General features: G+C 33.6%; 4 protein-coding genes and 1 pseudogene across 4 annotated transcripts; 3 read left to right on the top strand and 2 right to left on the bottom strand.

The window, feature by feature from the left end:
* Positions 1-669: 669 nt before the first annotated feature.
* LOC123224400 (G-type lectin S-receptor-like serine/threonine-protein kinase At2g19130) lies at positions 670-3263 on the top strand. The gene has a single exon (XM_044648053.1). The coding sequence runs from the start codon at positions 713-715 to the stop codon at positions 3119-3121; it is 2409 nt and encodes an 802-aa protein (XP_044503988.1). The 5' UTR covers positions 670-712; the 3' UTR covers positions 3122-3263.
* Positions 3264-8546: 5283 nt separating this feature from the next.
* Positions 8547-10633, top strand: LOC123223483 (annotated as a pseudogene).
* Positions 10634-17013: 6380 nt separating this feature from the next.
* On the top strand, positions 17014-19587 carry LOC123223482 (G-type lectin S-receptor-like serine/threonine-protein kinase At2g19130). Its single transcript, XM_044646644.1, has one exon. The coding sequence runs from the start codon at positions 17014-17016 to the stop codon at positions 19390-19392; it is 2379 nt and encodes a 792-aa protein (XP_044502579.1). The 3' UTR covers positions 19393-19587.
* A 192-nt stretch (positions 19588-19779) lies between these two features.
* Positions 19780-20712, bottom strand: LOC123222377 (proton pump-interactor 4-like). Its single transcript, XM_044645106.1, has 3 exons — positions 20394-20712; positions 20193-20291; positions 19780-20050 (listed from the first exon to the last, which is right to left on the bottom strand). Exons 1-3 carry the CDS (start codon positions 20475-20477, stop codon positions 19892-19894), a joined length of 342 nt encoding a protein of 113 aa, XP_044501041.1. The 5' UTR covers positions 20478-20712; the 3' UTR covers positions 19780-19891.
* Positions 20713-23544: 2832 nt separating this feature from the next.
* LOC123224393 (transcription factor bHLH162-like) lies at positions 23545-24665 on the bottom strand. Its single transcript, XM_044648036.1, has 3 exons — positions 24459-24665; positions 23989-24333; positions 23545-23908 (listed from the first exon to the last, which is right to left on the bottom strand). Exons 1-3 carry the CDS (start codon positions 24648-24650, stop codon positions 23765-23767), a joined length of 681 nt encoding a protein of 226 aa, XP_044503971.1. The 5' UTR covers positions 24651-24665; the 3' UTR covers positions 23545-23764.
* Between the last annotated feature and the right edge of the window lie 1719 nt (positions 24666-26384).

The following is a 26384-nucleotide window of genomic DNA, read 5'->3' as shown; positions in this document are numbered from 1 at the left end:
TCATTATAGGTTTTTTCATCATTTCTTATATGTGGCTAGGCTGGGGTTCTTATTAACCTATTGAGTCAAAGTCATCAATCGCAAACTTGGACTACAAGATCGGTCTTACATGAATGGAGGAGGAGGACTTCACCAACCACATAAGAGATCAATTCTAAATTAAATAATCAAATAGAGAAATAACTATCTTTATCACGTTTAATAACTTTGCCTCGTGAAATATCTACGGCCGAATCCTAATGAAAGTTTTTATAATATGAAAAGCTTAAGCTGATATCCTTGAAAATGATATAGACATTTTAAGTTCTTAAAATAAAATAGACTTGTTTTCTTTATAGGATCTATAGATCAGTGATGGGGTTATATATGATTAAAATATGACAGAAAAAAAAGCAATCAATTATTTCCAATTCGGTGGTTCAAAGTTGTACCACTAATTATACATGAATATGGTAGAGCCAGTGAGCCAGTATCTTTCTCTTCTCACACTCCAGAGAGAATTAAAGTCAACAATTGAGACTCAACGTTTAATCAAGCATTATAAGAGAAGACTTTAAGAAGCATATTGCTTGAGAATGATAGGGAATATTTTTCTGACAAGTCATATTTCAATTGGAAAGAGTATAATATATATCTAAGATTCATAGACAACTAAATTATAATATACAATTGTACGCATAAAACTGAAGCCAATTTAGCTCGCTGCTACAAGATGGTTGCAGTAAGCAAGAAAACATGGTTTTCGGTGTGTTTAATGCTTCTCTTGTTCCTATTTTTCCAATTTCATTTCTCTCAAGGATCCGATACAATATCACCAGGCCAGTCTCTTTCAGGAAACCAGACGTTAATCTCTGCCGGCGGAATATTTGAACTGGGTTTCTTCACTCCGGGTAACTCTCACAACTACTATATTGGCATATGGTACAAGTCATTTCCAGATAAAACAGTGGTTTGGGTTGCAAATAGAAAAACGCCCATCTCGGATCCTTCATCTTCAGTATTTAAACTCTTGGAAGATGGGAACTTGGTGCTACTCAACCAGAGTGGAGCTACAATATGGTCTACAAATTTGACCTCCAGCTCTGTCAATTCTACTACAGCGCAGCTTTTTGATAATGCGAACTTTGTTCTAAGAAATGCATTGGATTGGTCTGGTGGTGTATTGTGGCAGAGTTTTGATTACCCAACTGATCACTGGATCCCTGGTTCGAAGGTTGGGTACAATAAACTTACAAAGGAAAGACAAATTCTAGTTTCTTGGAGGAACCCGGAAGATCCAGCGCCTTCGCTTTTTTCTCTTCAACCAGACCAAAAGGGGAACACTCATTTCTTACTGTGGAATGACTCTAAACAGTACTGGACAAGTGGGGAGTGGACGGGAAAGATTTTCACCCAAGTTCCTGAAATTCAGACGAATCCTTACGTTAAAAATGTCACATTTGTTTCGAACGAGAATGAGAGCTATCTTACTTACGAATCTGCCATTCCCAATACTTTGACTAGATTTGTGCTTAATGCCTCCGGACAGTACAATCAGTTTGTATGGAGAAGTAATTTTGACGGGTGGAGACCGCTCTGGGCTCGACCGACGCAACAATGTGAGGTTTATGCTTTCTGTGGACCTAACAGTATCTGCAATCAGCAGAAAGATTATCTTTGTGATTGCTTAGAAGGATTTGAACCAAAAATAACAAAGGATTGGGCGCTGGGAGATCATACAGAAGGATGTGGGAGAAGAGTTTCTTTACAGTGCGATGGTGGAGAGAAGGATGAGTTTCTTCTGCTACCAAACATAGGCTTCCAAGTGAGCTCAAAGTCTTTAGCAGTGGACACATTGGAAGAATGTGAATTAGCTTGTTTAAGCAACTGTTCTTGCAACGCTTTTGCTTATGATAATGGGTGCTTGATCTGGGAAGCAGACATCTACAATCTAGAACAACTTGCATCTAATAGTAAGACTGGAAGAGATTTACATCTTCGAATTTCGGCATCGGATTCGGATTGGGTTGGTAGGAGAGGAAAGGGAAAAAGAAACACCACTGTGGTTGTTTGTACAACAATTGCAGCCTGCATTACTCTGTTTGGCCTTGTCCTGGTAATTCTGTGGAAGAGAAGCTCAGCTTCAGCTGGCTCATTTAAAATGGTGGATTCTTTGGTGCTTTTCAAATACAAGGATTTAAGAAGAGCAACAAAGAACTTCTCGGCAAAACTTGGTGAGGGAGGTTTTGGTTCTGTTTTTAGAGGGACATTACCTAATTCAACAGTTATAGCTGTTAAGGAGCTCAAACGTTTAAACCAAAGTGAGAAGCAATTTCGCGCTGAAGTGAAGACTATAGGAATGATCCAACACAAGAATCTTGTTCGCTTGTATGGATTTTGTGCTAAAGCTTCAAAAAGATCTCTAGTCTACGAGTACATGCCTAATGGATCTCTAGAAACACTTTTGTTTCCAAAGAATCCCAAGATTCTAGATTGGCAGAGTAGATATAGAATTGCCATTGGGACTGCTAGAGGACTTGCGTATCTCCATGAAGAGTGCAGAGACTGCATCATACATTGTGATATCAAGCCTGATAACATATTGTTGGATGCAGAATACAACCCAAAAGTGGCTGACTTTGGTCTTGCAAAGCTCTTTGGGCGAGAGTTTAGCCGGGTTCTGACGACCATGAGAGGAACCAGAGGTTATCTAGCGCCTGAATGGATGTCAGGTGAAGCTATCACACCCAAAGCTGATGTTTTTAGCTATGGAATGCTGTTGTTAGAAATTATATCAGGAAGGAGAAACAGTGAGTCGTCAGAAGGTGGATTTGAGAACTACTTTCCTCTCCGGGTTGCTAATGCAGTCAACAAAGGAGAAAATGTTGTTATGTTGTTGGATGACAGGTTGGAAGGTAATGCCATTTTGGAAGAGCTTATTAGAGCTTGCAAAGTTGCTTGTTGGTGCATTCAAAATGATGAGAAGGATAGGCCAAACATGGGGCAAGTAGTTCAAATTCTAGAAAATTTTTCAGAAGTGGGGATACCCCCAATCCCAAGGTTTCTTCAACACCTTCAAGATGATGCATCCAAAGTTGTGGTTCATCAGGAGACTACTTCAAGATCAGATTTGCAGGCATAAATAAATGTGTCAACCATCTTCCAGTCTACAGCATAAGCTTCTCCTTCTCTTCGTCCGTCCTGTAAAAGGATAATGGGATGGTAACTGCTATAGTTATAACTTGGATAACTTCAAAGAATCGGTTTGTTTCCATTGCCATTAGTGCGTCATTAAAATCAAATAAAACATATTCTGTGTTGTAATTTTGTGATGTGATAATGGACTGAAATGATAAAAGTTCTTAAAATGAAGTGGTTGGGCCATTTATAGAGTTTCTTTCCAGGGTCTCTGTGTTAAAATATTATTGCTTCCAGGGTAGCCTTCGTCAGTTTGGAAAATGGGAGAATTATGCACAAAGTCACTTCCCATCTGATCTCCTGCTTTTCCCTGAAAGTCACCATCTACAAACCACTAAAAATTGGAGAATTCTAAGATTTACAAGACTGAAGTCTCATAATATAGACTTTAGGATTAAAACTTGATTATCCCTTAGCTTTTCCTTTTTAATAAAATGTCACCTTAATTAATATTGGGGATTAAGGTTTTTGCCAAGAAGAATTATGAGTGAATTACATTTTCCCACCCTAGGTTTGGACTATGTAAATAACTTTTTCCTATCCAGAACCAAGTATAAATAACATTTGTTCATCTAAAATTAAATTGAGTTAATAAAATAACAGTATTAAAAAGTAAAATTATCATATTATCACTATTATTTCATTTTTCAAAATTACCATATAACATTATATTAACAAAAATTAAAAATAGCATTTTGAACATTCAAATCATATAATAAGCTTCTTATTTCTCTTTTCTCTCACTTTCACCCTTTTAATCTCTCTTATTATAGTAAGGAAGTTTTTGTCATATAATCATATATTAGGGAAATACTATAATTTTTAAACATATTGGGGTCTTTTTGAATATTTTGGGGGTTGTTATAAAATATAAAAGTTTGGGAGTCTTTTGAAAATTTTTGAAATATCATTTTGCCCCCAATAATTTCAAAAATGATTTTCAGCTTACATAATTGAATAAAATACAACAAATTATAGATACTAATATTATATTACAACTATTGGGTCATATAATAGTTTTAAAATATATTAGGGTTTGAAAATATTTTAAAAATTGTTTTATGAGATATAAAAGATTTTTAAAGATTAAATTATTATATTTGAAACGTTTGAATTTAGTAGAATTTTTTTGTTTCTTTAAATTAATAGATGATAAAATTAACAAAATTTGATCTTGAATAAAAAGTATTATTTCCGCCAACTAAAGGTAAAAAATGTTTTTAAACCAAATCTTGAATGGGAAAAAGTTATTTATTTATCAAATCTTTGGACATACAATTGTGCAAATTTCAATAGCTAGCAACAATCGAGAGGTGCTGCCACATTTTCTAAACATACGTTCTTCTATATTTCCATCAATGTTGCTCCCAAGAAAAAGAAAATGCAACTTATACAAATATATAATCACTTTTTCTGGTACAACAACTCATATTAGCAGTTTAGTAGGAGTTGTTCCTCTTCCTCGTCCAAGTTTCTTATTCGTCCATCCCTGCATAGTTGACGGATTTGAAGAGATCGCACCATGCTTTTTCTCAGAATTACACCCAAAAACTTCACTTTTATTCCACTTGGACATGAATATACCAACCTGCAAATTGTGAGAAGATTTTAAGTTGATTAATCAATTAAGGTGGAAATTTGATTTAATCAGCTTAATGAAGATCAGGTCTATTTAACCTGTCTGAGAGGCAATTCCTCAAGGCCCTTCACATCTTTCTTTTGAGAAAGTTTTCTGGCATTGTTCATGACTGAAACATATCTTTGATATCTGGATCTCTAGATTCAAGAGCCAGCAAACATGTTAATATTATTTACCAAAAATTTTCTGCAGTCAATGAGATCAGAATATGAATTGAGAGAGAGGAAGAAACTAGTTACCGTGCCGCATCTAGAATGCAAGAAGTAAACGATTAATTTCAGTGGTGTCCACATAGCTAGCCCCGGAAGTTATATAAATAAACAAAGACTTTTTAATATAAGTTTATATTAAATTAACATAAGAATAATGTAGTAAGACTTATTATACCCAAAATAATTCTAGCCATACTTCCCAGCAGAAATTTAACCAACTGAAATTTGATTTGAAATTTACAAGTGACATCTTGTTCATACATTGAAACATAGAATGTTGACTAATCTAGCTAACATTGAATTTGGTAAAATGAAATGATTGAGCAATTGAAAAATGAGATTACGCAGTAATACATATTCAGCGCTAAGATTAGGTATTATAATAGATCCATAATAAAAAACGTGTTTGTGATTGATTCAGAAGAAATGAAACAAAAGATACAGTGGGTGAGAGTATTGATTTATTACATTAATTTAATCCCATCTTTAATATAATTATATTGACTTGTTTGTTGATTCAAACTTTATATATATACATGAGATTCAAGAGAGATAATGAAATAAAATTAATATAATAATTTGAATTGCATGTATCTTTGTGTCACGCATTTAAATTTTCAAATATTAGAATAAATGAAAAAAACTGCGGGCTAAATCCTTGATTTGGTTAATAACTTACCAATAAAAAAATAATTTTTTTTTAGCAAGTAGTTGCATGGTTGTGTAATTTTAAAATATTGTTCTCACTAGTAAATTATTAAATATAATTTTATCATAAAAGAGTGAAGTAGTAAACTAACCAAAATAATATGATGGATGGTCCTTAATATTTTCGAATTGTTTTTTTTTTAAAAGAAAAAGAAAAAATATGAAAAGTTTATCAGGTAAGTTTAAAATTGTAGTTTTCCCATATAAGCTAAGTATATTTATAACAATTATCTTAGTTATTTATAAACTTTTTTTTCAAAGGAATATAAAAAGAAATTGAAAGTAATTTATAAGACAAAATAACATTAGTAGGCTGTTCCAGTCTTTAAATTACCAGAAAATAAACCGTACTGAAAGCAGTAAATATTGTGAAAATGAACATGACAATGTAACTGACATATTTGAGAAATGTGCATAGTCAGCTAGAAAATGCCACTTGTTTATAAGAAATTTTGAATACTTATGGGGACTAACGAAATTCAAAGGAAGGACCATGAAGCAATTTCCTTATCACGGGCTTTTTTATTTTAATACCTGGAGGTATTGGTTCTTTTGATTGACGATTGATAATGGTACAACAAATTTGATCAATTCATGTATGGCAATGATTTCATGAGAGGCGAGATGGATCATAGTTGTTACTCCAAGAAATCTGATAGCTATTATATTATTCTGCTATTATATGTTGATGATATATTGGGTCCAGTATGAAGGAGATTAACAAGTTAGAGCAACAATTTACAAAGAAAATTGAGATGAAGGACTTGGATCCAACTAAGTAGATACTTGGGATGAGAATCTCTAGAATTAGATCTTATGGATCTCCGAATTGTCTCAAGAAAAATACATAAAAAAGTTGCTTAGTAGGTTTTGTCTTCAAGATGCAAAGATTAGAAGCATTCCTATGGGTAGTCACGTTTCTGTTGGAGTAGAATCCCACTTAAGTAAAAGAACTACATTCAAGACCAATATTAGCTGGCCTATACGCAAAAAAATAATCTTCCCTGTACTGTAAATATGTGACAAAGAATCAGCTGCACACTATGAAGACATAAGACTGCAGCCAAAGAATCAGATTCAATCCATAACGAATGCCACCCCTTCGAATGAGCAATCTCTATAGCTGAGATAATGGCATAAAGTTCAGCATAGAAAGCTGAATGGCGGCCCACAGAAACTGCAAAACATCCTTGTCCATTGAAACCTCTGAAAACAGCGCCACAAGCCGGTAGATGTACGTCATGGTGTGTATTAGGCCGAGCATAACGCATGTATAGTGGGAGTTGTTAGTAGATACATATTAGATCTAGGAAGGGAGCAATAGAAAATTGTTAAGTGACCTTTCGCTTACTTTTTAAGGCATTTCAGGTATTACACTTTGTTTCAAGAAAAGTAGTGTCATTTTACAAGGTATTTTCAATGCAAATTCAAGTTTTAATAATTTCTATGGCTGAAAAAGTATTACAAGTTATGTCTTTACTTTGGGTAGTATTATTGTGAGTTGAATGTCTCTCTCACTCATTAAAACAAAGTATATATGGTTATCTCAAAAATTGATAAGGAGATAATTTAGTTAAAGAATGTTTTGAAAGAGTTGTACAAGACACAAGATAATATTACACTTTTTTGTAACAGTTAGAACAATATTTATCTTGCTAAGTATTTAGTTTCATGCAAGATTGAAATATATTAAACTGATATATCATCACATTCATAAATTACAAAATGATGTAATGTTGTCATTAAAGAAGATTCTTAAAGAACCCAACATACATGTTGACTGAGATTGTTGCCACTGATAAGTTGAGGCTATGCATTGCCTCAGCTAGCCTCCATGGTTAGTGATGTGAAGGCACTACACTAGAAGATTATTGGATTCCAATGAAGTGGCAAAGGTACAAGTGGAAGATTGTTTTGAGTGTGTTATATAATGAAAAACTTACTATCAACGGTAGACATCGAAATTATCAGTCAAGCCAGATAAATTTGTCATCGTCTATGTGCATGATTTTCTTTTTCAGTTTCTTTTATCTTAATTCATTTTCTAACACTTAAAATGAAGAGAACATGTAGAAAGATAAGTCTTCGAAGAAATTGTTAACCAGTAATATTTTTAAATAGAAAAGATTAAGCGTTTGTAATATGTGGCTTGTGTGAATGGTTGAGTTATGTAATCATTTATGTCTGAGAGAGGAATTAGTTTTCCTTACCAACAATCTCTTTCTTCTGCCTTTTTTTGTGCTTGTGCTTCTATTCGGCTGCCATTATATTATTATATTTATGCAACTTGTAGCGAGAAGTTTCAATTGAAGACTTGAAGGGTCATTGAATATTCAATAATTGACTTATTTATTTATTATTATTATATATCATTATTGGTTTTTTCATCATTTCTCATATGTGGCTAGGCTGGGGTTCTTATTAACCTATTGAGTCAAAGTCAGCAACCGCAAACTTGGACAACAAAATCGATCTTATATGAATGGAGGAGGAGGAGGAGGACGCCGCCTTTCCCAACCATATAAGGCAAAAATTATAAATTAAATAATCAAATAGAGAAATATCTATCTTTATCACGTTTAGTAACTTTGCCTCGTGAAATATATACGGCTGAATCCTAATGAAAACTTGTATAATTGAAAAGCTTAAATTGATATGTTTAAAAATGATATAAACATTTTAAATTCTTAAAATAAAATAGATTTGCTTTATTTATAGGATCTAAAGATCGGCGTTGGGGTTATATATGGGGTTTGAATATGATTAAAAAAAGCAATCTACACTTTTAATTAATATCACTTTTAATTAATATGATTAAAAAAGGCAATCTGCGCTATAGAAGAATTGATTGTCTCTGGAGTGTGACCTCCAACTCTGTCAATTCTTCTATAGCGCAGCTTCTTGATAATGCAAACTTTGTTCTTAAAAATGTACTGGATTCGTCTGGTAGTGTATTGTGGCAGAGCTTTGATCACCCAACTGATCACTGGATCCCTGGTTCGAAGGTTGGTTACAATAAACTTACAAAGGAAAAAAAAAATCCTAGTTTCATGGAGGAATCCAGAAGATCCAGCACCCTCACTTTTTTCACTTCAGCCAGACGAAAAGGGGAACACTCATTTCCTACTGTGGAATGGGTCTAAACAGTATTGGACTAGTGGGGAGTGGACGGGAAAGATTTTTACCCGAATTCTGAAATTCAGACGAATCCTTATGTTAAAAATGTCACATTTCTTTCGAACGAGAATGACAGCTATCTTATGAATCTGCCATTCCCAATACTTTGACTAGATTTGTGCTTAATGCCTCTGGACAGTACAATCAATTTGTATGGAGAAGTAATTTTGATGGGTGGAGGCCGCTCTGGGCGCGGCTGACGCAACAATGTGAGGTTTATGCTTTCCGTGGACCTAACAGTATCTGCAATCAGCAGAAAGATTATCTTTGTGATTGCTTAGAAGGATTTCAACTGAAAATAACAAAGGATTGGGCGCTGGCAGATCATACAGATAGATGTGGGAGGAGAGTTCCTTTACAGTTTGATGGTGGAGAGAAGGATGAGTTTCTTGTGATGCCAAACATACGCTTTCCAGTGGGCTCAAAGTCTTTAGCAGTGGACACATTGGAAGAATGTGAATTAGCATGTTTGAGAAACTGTTCTTGCAATGCTTTTGCTTATGATAATGGGTGTTTGATCTAGGAAGCAAATATTTACAATCTAGAACAACTTGCATCTAATAGTAAGATTGGAAGAGAGTTACATCTTCAAATTGCAGCATCGGATTGGGTTGGAAGGAGAGGAAAGGCAAAAGGAAACACTACTTTGGTTGTTTGTACAACAATTGCAGCCTGCATTACTCTTTTTGGCCTTGTCCTGGTAATTCTGTGGAAGAGAAGCTCAGCTTCAGCTGGTTCATTTAAAATGGTGGATTTTTTGGTGCTTTTCAAATACGGGGACTTAAGAGGCGTAACAAAGAACTTCTCCGCAAAAATTGGTGAGGGAGGTTTTGGTTCTGTTTTTAGAGGGACATTATCTAATTCAATAGCTCTAGCTATTGAGGAACTCAAACGATTAAACTAAAGTGAGGGACAATTTCACATTGACGTGAAGATTATTAGAATGATTCAATACAAGAGTCTTGCTTGCTTGTATGGATTTTGTGCTGAAGCTTCAAAAAGACTTCTAGTCTACGAATACATACCTAACGATTCTCTAGAAAAACTTTTGTTTCTAAAGAGTCCCAAGATTCTTGATTGGCAGTGTAGATTTAGAAATGCCATTGGGACTGCTAGAGGACTTGCTTATCTCCATAAAGAGTGCAGAGACTGCATTATACATTGAGATATCAAGCCTGATAACATATTGTTGGATGCAGAATACAACCCAAAAGTAGCTGACTTTGGTCTTGCAAAGCTCTTTGGGCGAGAGTTTAGCCAGGTTTTGACAACCACGAGAGGAACCAAAGGTTATCTAGCACCTGAATGGATCTCAGGTGAAGCCACCTCACCCAAAGCTGATGTTTTTGGCTACGGAATGCTGCCATTAGAAATTATGTCAGGAAGGCGAAACAGTGAGTTGTCAGGAGGTGGATTTGAGAACTACTTTCCTCTCCGGGTTGCTAATGCAGTCGACAAAGGAGAAAATGTTGTTATGTTGTTGGATGACAGATTGGAAGGTAATGCCATTCTAGAGGAGCTTATTAGAGCTTGCAAAGTCGCTCGTTGGTGCATTCAAAATGATGAGAAGGATAGGCCAAACATGGCGCAAGTAGTTCAAATTCTAGAAGATCTTTCAGAAGTGGGGATAACCCCAATCCCAAGGTTTCTTCGACAACTTCAAGATGATGTATCCGAAGTCGTGGTTCATCAGGAGAGTTCTTCAAATTCAGATTTGTAGGCATAAATTAATTTGTCATCCATATTCCAATCTACAGCATAGACTTCTCCTTCTATTCGTCATGCAAAAGGAAAATGGGATTTTAACTGCTAGTTAATTGCTTTGTCGGAAGCTATATTGTATAATTGCTTTCAGTAGCTAGCAACAACCGCTAGGTGCTATCGCATTTTCAAAATGTACGTCGTTATATTTTTCCTTCAATGTTTGCCCCCAAGGATAGAAAGTGCAACTGATACAAACATATAATCAAATTTTCTGGCACAACTCATATTAGCAGTTTAACAGGAATGGTTCCTCTTCCTTGTCCCAGTTTCTGATACTTCCTTCCCTGCATAATTGACGGATTTGAAGAGATTGCTCCATGCTTTTCTCATAATTACACCTAAAAACTTCACTCTTATTCCACTTGGACATGAATATACGAACCTGCAAGTTGTGAGAACATTTTACGTTGATTAATCAATTTAACTTTAATGAAGAGCAGGTCTAATTAACCTGTCCGAGAGTCAATTCCTCAAGGACCTTCACATCTTTCTTTCGAGAAAAGTTTTCTGGCATTGATCAAGACTGAAACATATCTTTGAAATCTGGATCTCTGGATTCAAGAAGCAGCAAACATATAATTTTTAAGTACTCGTGTATTGATTTGAGCCAAAAAAAATAGATCAAATGATGGAAAAATCTGTACCAAAATGTTCTGCAGTCAAATGAGACCAGATTATGAATTAAGAGAGAGGAAGAAAATAATAACCGTCCCAGCCTGTTGTCTCTTCAGATTAAGAATATGGCGATTCACTTCATCCTTTCTTCGCCGTGCTTCATCACATTGTTTCATTATAGGACTTACATGTATCTATAACTTTCAAATATTTTCCAAGTGGTGCAAATTCAGCTCTGATTTCCACATTTTCTTTCCTTAGTTCCTCTAGTTTTATTTCTACAAACTACAAGAAGATATCATATGAAAATACAATTAGTAAAGTTAATAATAACAGTAAGAAAAGAAGACGACAAATTGTCAAGTAGAATTATGACACTCTTATTTGGTCTTGTATGGCGTTTCTTAAATCTGAAAGGTTCCAAATTTTTCCCTTTTGAGGAGCATTATGTGTAGCTTTTTCCCTTGCCTGTTGGAGCAATTGGATAGTCTTATACCTATACTTGCCCCTCGATGCATTATAAAATCCAAACATTGAATCTGCTTCAAAAGTCGCATACAAAAATTAAAACTAATATTAGAATTTTCAAAGAAAAGGTATGGATTTGAGTTGTAAAACTTTGATTGTACATCATTTTTTGATAAGTAGGGCTGGACTCGAGCAGAGCCAGCTCGAGTTCGAGTTTGGCTCGATTAAGTCCGAAACGAGCCGGGATCAGCTCGGCTCTATCAAGCTCGAGCTGGCTCGGTAGATTTTTTTAAAAAAAAATTTATACAAAATAACGTCGTTTTGATCAATATATATTAAAAACGATGTCGTTTTGATAATGAAAAATGAGCGAAGCCGAGCCGAACCGAACTCGAGTCGCCTATATATGAACCGAGCCTAAAGTATGTATGGACAAAGAAGAAAAGGGTCAAATCGACCTGCATAGTTTAAGCTCGCCTAAGTCACAACTGACAAAAATAACAAAAAACTAAACAAGCAACTGTATATCCATTGCAGTTGTGAACACATTTTCTCTCTTTCTAACTGCTCAAAATTTAAATCCATCATCAAAAGTTTATTATTGAAATGATCAACAGGGTAAACAAAAGAGGGGACAAATTTGGAAACTCACTGATGTCAATCAGTTTCCAGATTTTTTCTTTCTTTTGTATACCCTGTTGATAGGAGGTCTATCAAAATGTTTCAGGCTAATATTCATTCTTAAACGAACCTTTAATTTGTTGTATTTACTGTTGACATGAAAAGCGTCTTCGTCAATCTTTTCAATGAGCTTTTCAGCCTCTTCATTTCTGGGTTTCACATTCTGCTCTTCATAAGGCCAACACTTGATAAAATAGAATTGATGGACTTTCTTCTCAACGTAAACACGTTCATCTGGCTGTAGCCCCTCGTTCAGTTTCTCAACAGTATTGCCTTGTTCACTTTCAGGATTTATTGATGGAGAATAATGACACATTCAGTTCCCATATAATCAATCTCCTGCTTCCTTCTGAAAAGTCACTTAGCACTATTAAGACGGACCGTTGCTTGAGAATTATTTCATGGAACAGGGTTATAATTTATAAATGTCGTAATAAATCAATTAATAAAAGTAAAAAATAACTAAATGGCTCTGGGTCAATGGATGCCACGCCCCTTGCTTCCCACGAAAAGTAGGTTCAAGGTGCCCATTTATTCTTGTGGAAATGCGCGATCATGTCTAAATAAATTCAACTCAATAATTCAGAAGAAAAATAAATAAATAAAAGATGCCCCAATTGTTTTTTAGTACAATCCACATCACCTAATTCCTAGTGCATCATAATTAAGTCACTTCCAGGCAAAAATAAATAACAGGGTATTATGATCTCATACATAAGGTTAAGGCCGTAACAAGGACATTAAGGATATATATATATATATATATGTGTGTGTGTGTGTGTGTGTGTGTGTGTGTGTGTGTGTGTGTGTGTGTTTTTTTTTTTTTAAATATCACTTTTGGATAAATAATCTTTCTAAACCACTTATTATCATTTATTTAATGAAAAATAATAAAATTATATATACCCATTTTTAAAATATAAATATGTATACACTTATATGTATCATTATATAATTTAGTAATTTTAAATTAAGAATAAAACAACACGTAATTATATGATAACATGTATAAATATGTATATATTTATGTATATATTTGTGTATATAAAATGAGTATGTATAGTATTACTCAATAAAAAAACATCTGTAATTAACTAACTCACCATCTTGGGTGTATTAAGTTATTCACGATCAGTGCATTTCTAAAATTTACCTAATACATTAAAAACTAAATAATGTATTCTTACCAAATAGAAAATTTTGTAAGCTTTAATAATGCACTACTTTGACAATTAACATCATAAAAACTCACAAATTATAAATTTCAATAATACTATACATTGTTGTCTTAATCAAGATTTTATGAAGGCCAAACGACTATTTCGCACCCAAGGTTTAGCGTTTTCTCAAATGTCCCCCCTTTAATTATGGAAACACCAAACACCCACCCATGGCCGGTTAGATTTAACAGAACCCTAACTCCTAAAAATTTTATCTCTTTTTGCCCCCTAAACTTTAAAAACTAACATTTTTCCCTAGCCTAAGTTTTAAAAAATCGTAGTTTCACCCTAGGGTTTGGTTTTGAAATCTCCGGCGACCTCTCCAGCTCCGTTGCCGACGGCCTCTCCCTCCCGAAGTAACCTCTCCTTCCGACGATCTCTTTTTTCCCATTTGGAGGTCCGATCGACGATCGTCTTCCCAGACGAAGACGACGGCTTCGTCTTCGCCTGGGAAGACGAAGAACTTCGTCTTCCCGACAAAGTTCTTCGTCTCCCACGGCGTCTCCGGGCGTCGATCGGACCTCCAAATGGGAGGAAAGAGATCGTCGGAAGGAGAGGTTGCTTCGGGAGAGAGAGGCCATCGGCAACGGAGCCGGAGAGGTCGTCGGAGATTTCAAAACCAAACCCTAGGGTGAAACTGCGATTTTTTAAAACTTAGGCTAGGGGAAAATTTTAGTTTTTAAAGTTTGGGGAGACAAAATTATATTCTATTTTAGTTTATTTTTAATATTATAGCGAAAATGACGATTTTACCCTTACTACCGTTAGGATTTTGTTAAATCTATCCGGTCGTGGGTGGGTGTTTGGTGTTTCCATAGTTAAAGGGGGGACATTTGAGAAAACGTTAAACCTTGGGTGGGAAATAGTCGTTTGGCCTTTTATGAAACACAATACCTTACAATTTTCTTTAAAAATTGTTGCACCCAACCAAATGAATAATGATCTCAACCTAATATAGTACCTTAGCATACACAGCCCACTTGGTGGTGTACGAAAATGAAAAGTTGTCTATTTCTTTTGTGGCAACTCTAATCACTAGGGGAGGCATTGCAAAGCTTTCTTGGAAAAAGAGAAGAAGAAGAAAGGTATTTTAACTTCAAGTATGTTTGTTATTAAGATAAATTATTCTCTTTACACATCTTAGTTGTAGGCACATAATGTAGTTTTCATATTTGTTTTGATATACAAGAACTACAATAGAGTTGATTGCTTACCAGAGGAAGGATTGATTAATGTGTCGGAAATTGAGTTGTAAAAACTTATTATCTTAGGTTACCTATTAGAGTTATTTTGAAATAGTCTTAATTTTAATTCCAAAAAATTAAAATTTCACAACCTAATGTGTTTGACTCTTATTGTACATGAACTAAATAACACCGATTAAATTCTAATACCACAAAATCTACATAAAAAATATAAAATATTGAATTCAATTATTTAAGGTTATAAGAATATCTAGAACACTATTATGCAATCTAAATTTATTATGCTGTCGAGATTACCCACATAAGAGTGATTAGTCTTCTACTCTGGATATCTTTTTGAATAAAATTTTCAATAAGAAAAGTTATACTGCTTGATTTCATAATAGATATTTAACTAATATATAGTAGATTAATAAATCTTCCGATTAAAGGTTCAATGAACCTTAAGGTGTACACTAATGTTATCTATGTTGATCATAACATTTTATTGTATTGGACTTATTTTTATTTATTACTTAAACTTATCTGAAAATTGTTATTAAACTATTCAATTACCTAGTTTTATAAAACCAAAATTATAAGCACACATCAAAAAATTTTTTAACATCATTATCCCAAAACGGACTTGGATGAATGGATGTGGGAGTATAGCCCCTCTCAATTGAACTATCTGCTTGATCTTCCTCTAGGGAAAGAGTACCTATACAAAATTTGATTGTTTCGTAAAACTGTAACTTTCCCTTCAATTATTTTAAAATATATACAATGAGGTTTTATTAAAGCAAATGCCACCAACAACACCAACAACAACATAGTGCACCCATGACTTTCTTCCATTGACATCAGACTCGTAAAGTCTTTCTTTCTGAAGACTTGTCCCCGTTAAAGACTCCATTACTTCTTTTTTCCATTTTAAGACCCCGAATTTTTATGACTGTTTTTGCTTTATTTGAAAGTCTTTTTGCCTTTTTCACCCGTCCAAGATTCCTACCATCTGTTCCTTGTCTTTTCTAATTCAAGACTAAATTCACCTGATGAAACTTTTTAAGTTTTCTGATTCACACGTTCTATTATAAACTACAATCTCCTAAATTAAATAATCAAACAGTTAGAGAAATAACTATATTTGTCTTGTTTAGTAGCCTTGTCTCCTTGAAATATACACGGTTGGATCCTAGTGAAAAAAATTTATAATATGAAAAGCTTAAGGTGAAATATTTAAAAAGACCAAAAAAGCTTATTCTCCCCCAAGGTTTAGACTATTGACAAAAGTTCTACCTGTTAACTTTAAAAAATCTAAATACTTATATGTTATTTAATTTTATTTATGTTTTATGTTAGTTTAATAGTAAATTATTGATTTACCTCTTTGTAGTATAATAACAAAAATACTCTCATAAATTGATGTTTTTCTTGCTCATCACGAAGACAATCCGTCAGGGAGAAAGTCATCAGAGGGAGAGAGCGCCGGAGAAATGGAAACCTAGTGAAGAAGATGTAACATTTTAAAGTTTAATTATTAAAAAAATTATTAGTTTTCTAAACTAAATGAAAAAAGAGATAAAGTTTTATTATTTGTAAAATCTAAATACTCATTTGTCATCTAATTTTATTTATGTTTTTTGTTAGTAACTTTGAAACATCTAAATGTAATTTTAAAAAATCTAAATACTCATCTATCATCTAATTTTGTTTGTATTTTTGTTAGTTTAATAGTGAATTACTAATTTACCTCTTTGTAGTATAATAACAAAAATGCCTTCATAAATTGATGTTTTCCTCTCTGATCACGAAGACGATCTATCAGGGAGAAGGTTGTCGAAGGAAGAGAGTGTCGGAGAAATGGAAACCTAATTGGGGGGGGGGAATGTAGTATTTTAAAACCATAGAGGGAAAATAAATAAAATTGTATTATTTTTTAATATATTATCGGTTAAATAATGATTTTACTGTTGGAACTATTTTAATTATTCATGAATAAGAGTTTGAATTTTCAATATTTAATGGGTACCAATTTAAGATTCAACAAACCTTAGGTGGGACTAAGTCTTTTGGCCTATAATATATATCTAAGATTCATAGACAACTAAAGGATAATATAATGTTGAACACACAAAATTGAAGCCGATGTAGCTCCCTGCAACGTGATGGTTACACTAATCAAGAAAACATGGTTTTCGGTGTGTTTGATGCTTCTCTTGTTTCCATTTTCCAAATTCCATTCCTCTCAAGGTTCCGATACAATTTCACCAGGCCAGTCTCTTTCAGGAAACCAGACGTTAATCTCCGCCGGTGGAATATTTGAACTGGGTTTCTTTACTCCGGGGAACTCTCACAACTATTATATTGGCATATGGTACAAATTTCCTGACAAAACAGTTGTTTGGGTTGCAAATAGAAAAACGCCCGTCTCAGATCCTTCATCTTCAGTATTCAAACTCTTGGAAGATGGAAACTTAGTACTGCTCAACCAGAGTGGAGCTACAATATGGTCTACGAATTTGACCTCCAACTCTGTCAATTCTTCTATAGCGCAGCTTCTAGATAACGCAAACTTTGTTCTTAAAAATGCACTGGATTCGTCTGGTGGTGTATTGTGGCAGAGTTTTGATCACCCAACTGATCACTGGATCCCTGGTTCGAAGGTTGGGTATAATAAGCTTACAAAGGAAAAACAAATCCTAGTTTCATGGAGGAACCGAGAAAATCCAGAACCTTCACTCTTTTCTCTTCATATAGACCAAAGGGGAAACACTCACTCCTTACTGTGGAATAAGTCTAAACAGTATTGGACTAGTGGGGAGTGGACGGGAAAGATTTTTACCCAAGTTCCTGAAATACAGACGGATCCTTATGTTAAAAATGTCACATTTGTTTCGAACGAGAATGAGAGCTATTTTACATATGAGTCTGCCATTCCCAATGCTTTGACTAGATTTGTGCTTAATGCCTCCGGACAGTACAATCAATTTGTATGGAGAAGTAATTTTGACGGGTGGAAGCTGCTCTGGGCGCGGCCGACTCAACAGTGTGAGGTTTATGCTTTCTGTGGACCTAACGGTATCTGCAATCAGCAGAAAGATTATCTTTGTGATTGCTTAGAAGGATTTGAACCAAAAATACCAAAGGATTGGGCGCTGGGAGATCATACAGATGGATGTGGGAGGAGAGTTCCTTTACAGTGTGATGGTGGGGAGAAAAATGAGTTTCTTGTGATACCAAACATACGCTTCCCAGGGAGCTCAAAGTCTTTAGGAGTCGACACACTGGCAGAATGTGAATTAGCATGTTTGAGCAACTGTTCTTGCAATGCTTTTGCTTATGATAATGGGTGTTTGATCTGGGAAGCAGATATCTACAATCTAGAACAGCTTGCATCTAATAGTAAGATTGGAAGAGATTTATATCTTCGAATTGCAGCATCGGATTGGATTGGAAGGAGAGGAAAGGCAAAAAGAAACACCACTTTGGTTGTTTGTACAACAATTGCAGCCTGCATTACTCTGTTTGGCCTTGTCCTGGTAATTCTGTGGAAGAGAAGCTCAGCTTCAGCTGATTCATTTAAAATGGTGGATTCTTTGGTGCTTTTCAAATACAGGGACTTAAGAAGTGCAACAAAGAACTTCGCCGCAAAAATTGGTGAAGGAGGTTTTGGTTATGTTTTTAGAGGGACATTGTCTAATTCAATAGCTATAGCTGTTAAGGAACTCAAATGTTTAAATCAAAGTGAGAAGCAATTTCACACAGAAGTGAAGACTATCGGAATGATCCAACACAAGAATCTTGTTCGCTTATATGGATTTTGTGCTGAAGCTTCGAAAAGATTTTTAGTCTATGAATACATGCCAAACGGTTCTCTAGAAACGCTTTTGTTTCTAAAGGGTCCCAAGATTCTAAATTGGCAGAGTAGATTTAGAATTGCCATTGGGACAGCCAAAGGACTTGCTTATCTCCATGAAGAGTGCAGAGACTGCATCATACACTGTGATATCAAGCCTGATAACATATTGTTGGATGCAGAATACAACCCAAAAGTGGCTGACTTTGGTCTTTCAAAGTTCTTTGGGCGAGAGTTTAGCCGGGTTTTGACAACCATGAGGGGAACCATAGGTTATCTAGCGCCTGAATGGATCTCAGGTGAAGCTATCACACCCAAAGTTGATGTTTTTAGCTATGGAATGCTGCTGTTAGAAATTATATCAGGAAGGAGAAACAATGAGTTGTCAGGAGGTGGATTTGAGAACTACTTTCCTCTCCGAGTTGCTAATGCTGTTAACAAAGGAGAAAATGTTGTGATGTTGTTGGATCACAGATTGGAAGGAAATGCCATTTTAGAAGAGCTTCTTAGAGCTTGCAAAGTTGCTTGTTGGTGCATTCAAAATGATGAGAAGGATAGGCCAAACATGGCGCAAGTAGTTCAAATTCTAGAAGATCTTTCAGAAGTGGGGATACCCCCAATCCCAAGGTTTCTTCGACAACTTCAAGATGATGTATCGGAAGTGGTGGTTCATCAGGAGACTTCTTAAGTTCAGATTTGTAGGCATAAATTGATGTGTCAACCATCTTCCAATCTACTGCATGGGCTTCTCCTTCTCTTCGTCATGCAAAAGGAAAATGAGGCTGTAACTGCTAGTTGTAACTTGAATAACTTAACAGAATTGGTTGTGCTTCCATTTCCATTAGTGCATTATTGAAATCAAATAAAACATGTTCTGCTGTAATGTCCATTATATTTAAATCTTCTGTATTCGTTCAGTCCAGTCACAACTCTGGCATCAAGTTATAGACTCTCATAATGAAAAAGCGTTGGGCTATTTATATCCACCGCCAATCTATTATAATATGATTGCTCAAAAGGGTAGGAACTCATCATATTATATAATAATCTCTCAGATTTTCACGGTATACAAATAATTACGTTAACAAAACTAAGATAAGAAAAAAAATCTAATAAGATAAAAAACCAAAATAGAAAATGCAACTTATACAAACATATAATCACATTTTCTGGCACAACAACTCATATTAGCAGTTTAACAGGAGTTGTTGTTCCTCTTCCTTGTCCAAGTTTCTGATTCGTCCATCCCAGTATAATTGACGGATCTGAAGAGATTGCACCATGCTTTTCTCATAATTACACCTAAAAACTTCACTTTTATTCCATTTCGACATGAATATACCAACCTGCAAGTTGTGACAAGATTTTAAGTTGATTAATCAATTAGGGTACGTTCAAAATTAATGTAATCAACTTTAATGAAGATCAGGTTTAGGGTACGTTCAAAATTAATGTAATCAACTTTAATGAAGATCAGGTCTAATTAACCTGTCTGAGAGACAATTCCTCAAGGGCCTTCACATCTTTCTTTTGAGAAAGTTTTCTGGCATTGTTCATGACTGAAACATATCTTTGATATCTGGATCTCTGGATTGAAGAACCAGCAAACATGTTAATATTATTTACCAAAAATTTTCTGCAGTCAATGAGACCAGATTAGGATTTGAGAGAGAAGAAGAAAGTAATTACCGTCTCAGCCTGTTGTCTCTTCAGATTAAGAATGTGCTGATTCACTTCATCCTTTCTCCGCCCTATTTCATCACATTTTTTCATTACAGGACTTAAATGTTTATCTATACCTTCCAAATATTTCCGGAGTGGTGCATATTCAGCTCTGATTTCCACAATTTCTTTCTTTAATTCCTCTAGTATTATTTCTACCAACTGCAATAAGATATTGTACGAAAATAAACAAATAGTAAAGTTAACAATAACAGTAAGCAAAGAAGACGACAATTGGTAGGTAGAATTATGGTACTCTTATATGGTCTTGTACGGCGTCTCTTAAATCTACGAGGCTCCACTTTTTTTCCTTCTGAGCAGATGATAATGTTGCTTTTTCCCGTGCTTGTCGGAGCAATTGGATAGTCGTATCCACATGCTTGCTCCTCCTTTCGCGGAGCATTACACGATGCAAACTTTTAACCTGCCACCGAAGTCGCAGACAACTATTACTACTATTTAGTAAAATCATAAAACATATTGTATAACCAAAATTTAATTTTTTTATATGGTATATCATATTTTATTAACAAAATATATATTATTTATAATATTTTATTAATTTGATATATATTAAATTATATATAATTTTTTATTTATATAATATCATAAAATATATATATAGTATATAATAAGATATTGCTAACCATTATTAGAAACGAATATCATTCATCCAGAAGTCACTCTTTCAATTCCCCTGAAGGCTTAAACAAAATCTAAAAGCTAAAATTTGAACTTACATGCTGGCTCAACTGACGGAATTCTCTTGCTGGTGATGGAAATGAATCAACTTCTCTCTGCTGGCTTTCAGTTTCACACATCTGTCTCAAGAGTTGCCTTTCTGTAGCCAAATTATTCTTATTGTGCCGCATCTAGAATGCAAGATGTAAATTATTTATTTCAGTGGTGTCCACACAGAGCTAGCCCCAGAAGATACATAAATAGCCGAACACCTTTTAATAGGCCAAAGGACTAATTCCCACCCAAGGTTTGCTGGAAACTCCACTCATATCTATTAACTTTTGAAAATTTAAATATTCACTTCTATATTAAAATTCACTATTAAATGCCATTTATCTAAAATTATTTTAAAAATTAAAAATTTATTACATATTCCTCTAGGTTTAGAAACTCTAACAATTTCTCTCTATTTAAAATTTGAAAAGTAAAAATTTTCCTCTTAAAGTTTTATTTTTTGACTTTCTTTCTCCAACAACAAAGCTCTGCCCAACCTTTCATACCGGTGTGCCCTCTAATCTCCTATAAGAAAACAAATCATTGGCCAACCGTAGGCCAACGGAAGATTTGTCGATCGAAGTTTGTGTAATGCATTGCACAAATCCGTGCGTCGTCTAATTTGTGTGGATCAACTGATGCACAAATTAGCTAGACACACGTATTTCAATTTAATGTGTGAATAAGTCTTTTGGCTGATACACAAATCGGCCGATCTGTCCACACGTTTAACTTGGGTGGGAATAAGTCTTTTGGCCTTTTCAATAATATATATTATATCAACCAAAACAATTAGAGTTTGGCTTCCTTTAGTGTTCACTCTTACCAATTTAACGTGTTCTCTTGATAATCTTCTTCTATCTGAATTTTCTGTCAAAGTCAGCTGGTTCAGAAGTTCTTTCAGATGACCCAGCTGGCCCGTATTCCATCCCACCGTATTATTAATGCGACAAAAGCGATTGTATATCCGTTGCAGTTGTAAACACAGATGCTCTCTTTCTAACTGCTCAAAATTTAAATCCATTAACAAAAGTTTATTATTGAAATGTCCCTGACTAATATTATCTCTTAAACGAACCTTTAATTTCTTGTTTTTAATGTTGATATGAAATGCGTCTTCATCAATCTTTTCAATCAGCTTTTCAGCCTCCTCAATTCTGGATTCCACATTCTGCTCATCATACGGCCAACACTTGATAAAATAGAATTGATGGACGTTCTTCTCTTTCAGTATCTCAACAGTATTGCCTTGTTCACTTTCAAGATTGATTGATGGAGAATGCTGGACAAATTCAGTTCCCATATGATCAATCTCCTGCTTTCTTCTGAAAAGTCACTGCCCAAATACCATTAAAGTAAAATGTCTAGTATAGTTACGTAAGACCATAATAAATGTCTAAAAGACTTTGAGTAACTTACCTGTATTAAGATCGACGGTTGAATGAGAATTATTTCATGGAACAGCATTATAAATAACATAATAAATCAATTAATAAAAGCAAAAAATAAATAAATGGCTCTGGGTCAATGGATACCACCACTTGCTCCCCACGAAAAGTAAGTTGAAGGTGCCTATTATTTTATCCAGTTGTTCTTGTCGGGATGCAGAATCATATAGAAAATAAATTCAACTCAATCATTCACTTGTGGGCATCCTTGAAAGATTATATGGGTAATATCTACTGGAACTGCCTACACTTTACTTCCTCAATTAAGCCCAGTTAACCAAAGATCAAATTTAGCCCAATCTAATCTTACCATATTAAATAAGAAAAAAATGATTAAATGCACGAGAAAGGACATCATTAGTTTAAGTGCAAACCCATCATCTATTTTACAATCTTAAATTTTTTTTTTTTTCCATAAATACTAAATCCAAATTATCATAATCAAGTTAGCAAATTTGATGGATTGTTAGATTTTTTAGAAAAAAAAATCTAAATTCAAACTTCTATCACATTTATAAAACTTTGATTTGAATCATAATTATTGAAATGGATTGTTTAATAAAAAGAAAATTCTATTTTCAGATTTCACACTAGCTAAAATTGATACTTTGATTCTAAAACTTAAATAGGAGAAAAAGGGTGAACAAAACTAATTAAGGTCTAAAGAATATTTAAGACATTAAGTTAGAAAATTGTGATCAAACTTTTTTCTTGAAAAGTTCTCAGTATAGAAATGAGGAATATTGTCGCCCTGTAGCAAATATTGACCGCATAAATTGAGCATTCAAATGACAGAATTGGACAAAACACTGTTCAGAATCAGTACCTTTACCAAGGCATCTTTCAGAACACATAATCCAAGTATCAGAGACTCAAGTTAAGGCCGTGGTTTTCAATTAGTTTACATGTCTATCCAACACCAATAATAGTAACCATATTACAAATTCACCGATTGCCTTTCGGAAAGGCAAAAGAACGGCAGTTAATTTTATTGTAAGATGTTGATGAATTTCAACTGGTTCCAAGCTAAAACTGGTCACCACCAGGTTTATTTTTTTTACATATGTTCTTCGCATACTAGAAATATTGTGAAATTCCCAACATTTTATTCATTTTAATTCTATCCTCAATACATATAATAAATAGCAGGAGGATCTAGAAATCCCAACAATCTGGATCGACACCAAAATCCCATAATTCTGGAGATAGTAGCTCTACTTCACTAGTGGATCCAAGTACAAACTGGTTCAATCTGTCAGTTAGTTTTGCAGCTCCAAAACTGAACATTCTATCTCCCATCTGCACAAAACAAGCCCAGGAATATTTTAGCTTTACATATCAAATTTAGGAGCTGAGATCATATGTAGTTAATTAGTTACCTCTGCACGTATTACTTGGAAAATGTTATTTTCGGCTGTTGTGCAATTGGCATTCACAACCTCTGCACCATCTTCTTCAAGAATGCGAATAACCTCATAAAATAAGAACTGGCTATCTACACTGGTTATCAAAACCACCTCTAAAGTAGAACCTATTTCATGAATCTCAATTTTGGGTGGTTTTGAAGTTGCTGCCGAATTTGCAGCAGTACTATTTGTGCAGGCATATGATCTTTTTCTTCCCATTAGATTTTCCTTCTTCAATTTGCATTTCTGCAACTTTTCCTGTAAGCTCTTTATGTAATTTATAGCTTCATCTATCTGATCCGGCTGTGACAATGCTTCCTGCACCCACATCACCGATTAATTGTTCGTTAGTATACACACATCACATGCTTTCATCCTAATTAAACATACATCTAAATATGAAAATTCTTTAATTCTGAATCAAAAGAGAGAGTGAGAGAAACCTTGGAGTGAGGGAGAAGGGAATTGAGATTGTTGTAGAGGTTCTTCATATAATTCCTTCTATTCTTCTCAATGATTTTTCTCTCTATCTTTGTTGAAGAAGAACCTGGTTTTCTCTCCATTTCTTTTCCTCCCAAGTTCGGAATTAGACATCCCATGACATCAGATTTCAAACTACCAACTTTTTGCTGCATAGACTTAGATTTATGTTTATATTTATACACACAGATAGCGATCGCAATCTAACAGGATACTTACAGAAATAGTTGAAATCACTGGGACCCTCAAGAATTCGTCATTGGAAAACGTCATTCTTCACTTATCGGCCACCAATATGGAATCTTGATATCCACAATCACAGGTATGTATCTTCTTCCAGGAAAGTGCTTGGATAAGTCCCTCTTCTCCTTCTTTTTCTTTTGTTCCTTTTTAAACCACATTTTAGTCAAAAGATGCTCCATTTGGAACCAAGTGTTGGGTTATAATTTCTCTTTTTTTTGTCGTCCAATAATGTTAGATATAATGATTATTAAATCATTAAAAAAACAATCCAATCTTAAAATGTTTGATAAAACTTAAAATTATTAAATTATCAATAATCGTAATTTAATTATAAATTATTAATAAATAATCTAAAATGTTCATCATCTATGTTAAATATTTAATATGTCTAATTCTTCTATTTATGAGTATAATCACTGTATTTAAATTTCTAAATAGTATATTTCTCTCTCAATCTAATTTATTATATTACTATATTGTTTGTGCTTATTAATAGTAGATGCATGTCAATTATAAAAAAGAAAAAAAAAAGAAATAAATTTAAAAAGTCATCAACTAAGAAAAATGAAAAAAATTATGATACAATTATAAAAATAAAAATAAAAACTTAATGTTATACTAATATAATAAAATATCTCATAGTAATTAATTCCGCATAAATATTATTAAAATAATAAGTATTTATGTTATCAAATTATCTTATATTTCACTTGCAAATTTGCAACCTCTTTCTTTACAAAGACAACATCATTATGATTGATATCATACGTTTCAAAGTCAAGATTTTTAACTAAGAGTTTTCAAAAGTGGTTGACTAAATTGGTTTGACGTTAATTTGAAGTTAATCAAAGTTTTTATTTGGAAAAAATTATAAATAAAAATTAAATTGATTTAGAAATTATAAATAACTTATCTTTTATTTCATTTTTTCATTCAAATGTCGGTTTGATTTGATTATTAGATAATTTTAAACACATTTATTTTTAATGAATTCATTTATGAACGAAGGTGATTGATATCTAAAATTTGAAATCAATGAATGACATTTTATTTAAAATTTTCCATTTGTCTTTTAGTATTTATCATAAGTTCTCGCTATCACATTTTGCATGGATGAATTGTCATGGTAAAAAACTTTTGTGCATTTTAGGAAGATTGTCAAGATGGAAAAACAAAAGGGCGGTAAATTTCTCCTTTATTTGGGTATCTCTTATTAACTATAAAATATATATATATATATATATATATATATATATATATATATATATATATATATATATATATATATATCTATAAAAATATTGGTAAAATCATTAAATTAAATATAAAATATCCTTGTTAATTGAAATAAAAATTGTAAATCATATTATTAGTTAATTAAATACTAATCTCTATGAGGTTAAGTGAATGTTGTAGTCTCATCTTAGATGACACTAAAAAATAAATGTCATGTTCACTACAAAAAACCATAATCCTTGAGGTTTGTGTATTTAATCTAGTTGGGGATAGAACGAGAATTATAGAATTTGTCAAGATATATGATTAAAAATGTCAAAAATTTATTAAATCCGATACTCCAATAATTTAAAAAAAAAAAAAGGATAATTCTACTAACTTTTGATTTATGATTTAAATAATATAAAAAT

This window comes from Mangifera indica, chromosome 8, assembly GCF_011075055.1.
Source record: "Mangifera indica cultivar Alphonso chromosome 8, CATAS_Mindica_2.1, whole genome shotgun sequence".
In the NCBI taxonomy this organism is placed as follows: domain Eukaryota; kingdom Viridiplantae; phylum Streptophyta; class Magnoliopsida; order Sapindales; family Anacardiaceae; genus Mangifera; species Mangifera indica.
This window is presented reverse-complemented; position numbering and strand designations above follow the sequence as displayed.

Excerpts from the sequence above, each read along its gene's own strand:
- LOC123224400 (XM_044648053.1), top strand. The coding sequence starts at position 713 with ATGGTTGCAGTAAGCAAGAAAACATGGTTTTCGGTGTGTTTAATGCTT.
- LOC123223482 (XM_044646644.1), top strand. The coding sequence starts at position 17,014 with ATGGTTACACTAATCAAGAAAACATGGTTTTCGGTGTGTTTGATGCTT.
- LOC123222377 (XM_044645106.1), bottom strand. The coding sequence starts at position 20,477 with ATGAAAAAATGTGATGAAATAGGGCGGAGAAAGGATGAAGTGAATCAG. Across the intron at positions 20,292-20,393 it reads AGAGACAACAGGCTGAGACG|AGATCCAGATATCAAAGATA; the intron begins GTAATTACTTTC and ends TCTTCAATCCAG. Across the intron at positions 20,051-20,192 it reads AGGAATTGTCTCTCAGACAG|GTTGGTATATTCATGTCGAA; the intron begins GTTAATTAGACC and ends CACAACTTGCAG.
- LOC123224393 (XM_044648036.1), bottom strand. The coding sequence starts at position 24,650 with ATGCAGCAAAAAGTTGGTAGTTTGAAATCTGATGTCATGGGATGTCTA. Across the intron at positions 24,334-24,458 it reads CCCTTCTCCCTCACTCCAAG|GAAGCATTGTCACAGCCGGA; the intron begins GTTTCTCTCACT and ends ATGTGGGTGCAG. Across the intron at positions 23,909-23,988 it reads TCCAAGTAATACGTGCAGAG|ATGGGAGATAGAATGTTCAG; the intron begins GTAACTAATTAA and ends TGTTTTGTGCAG.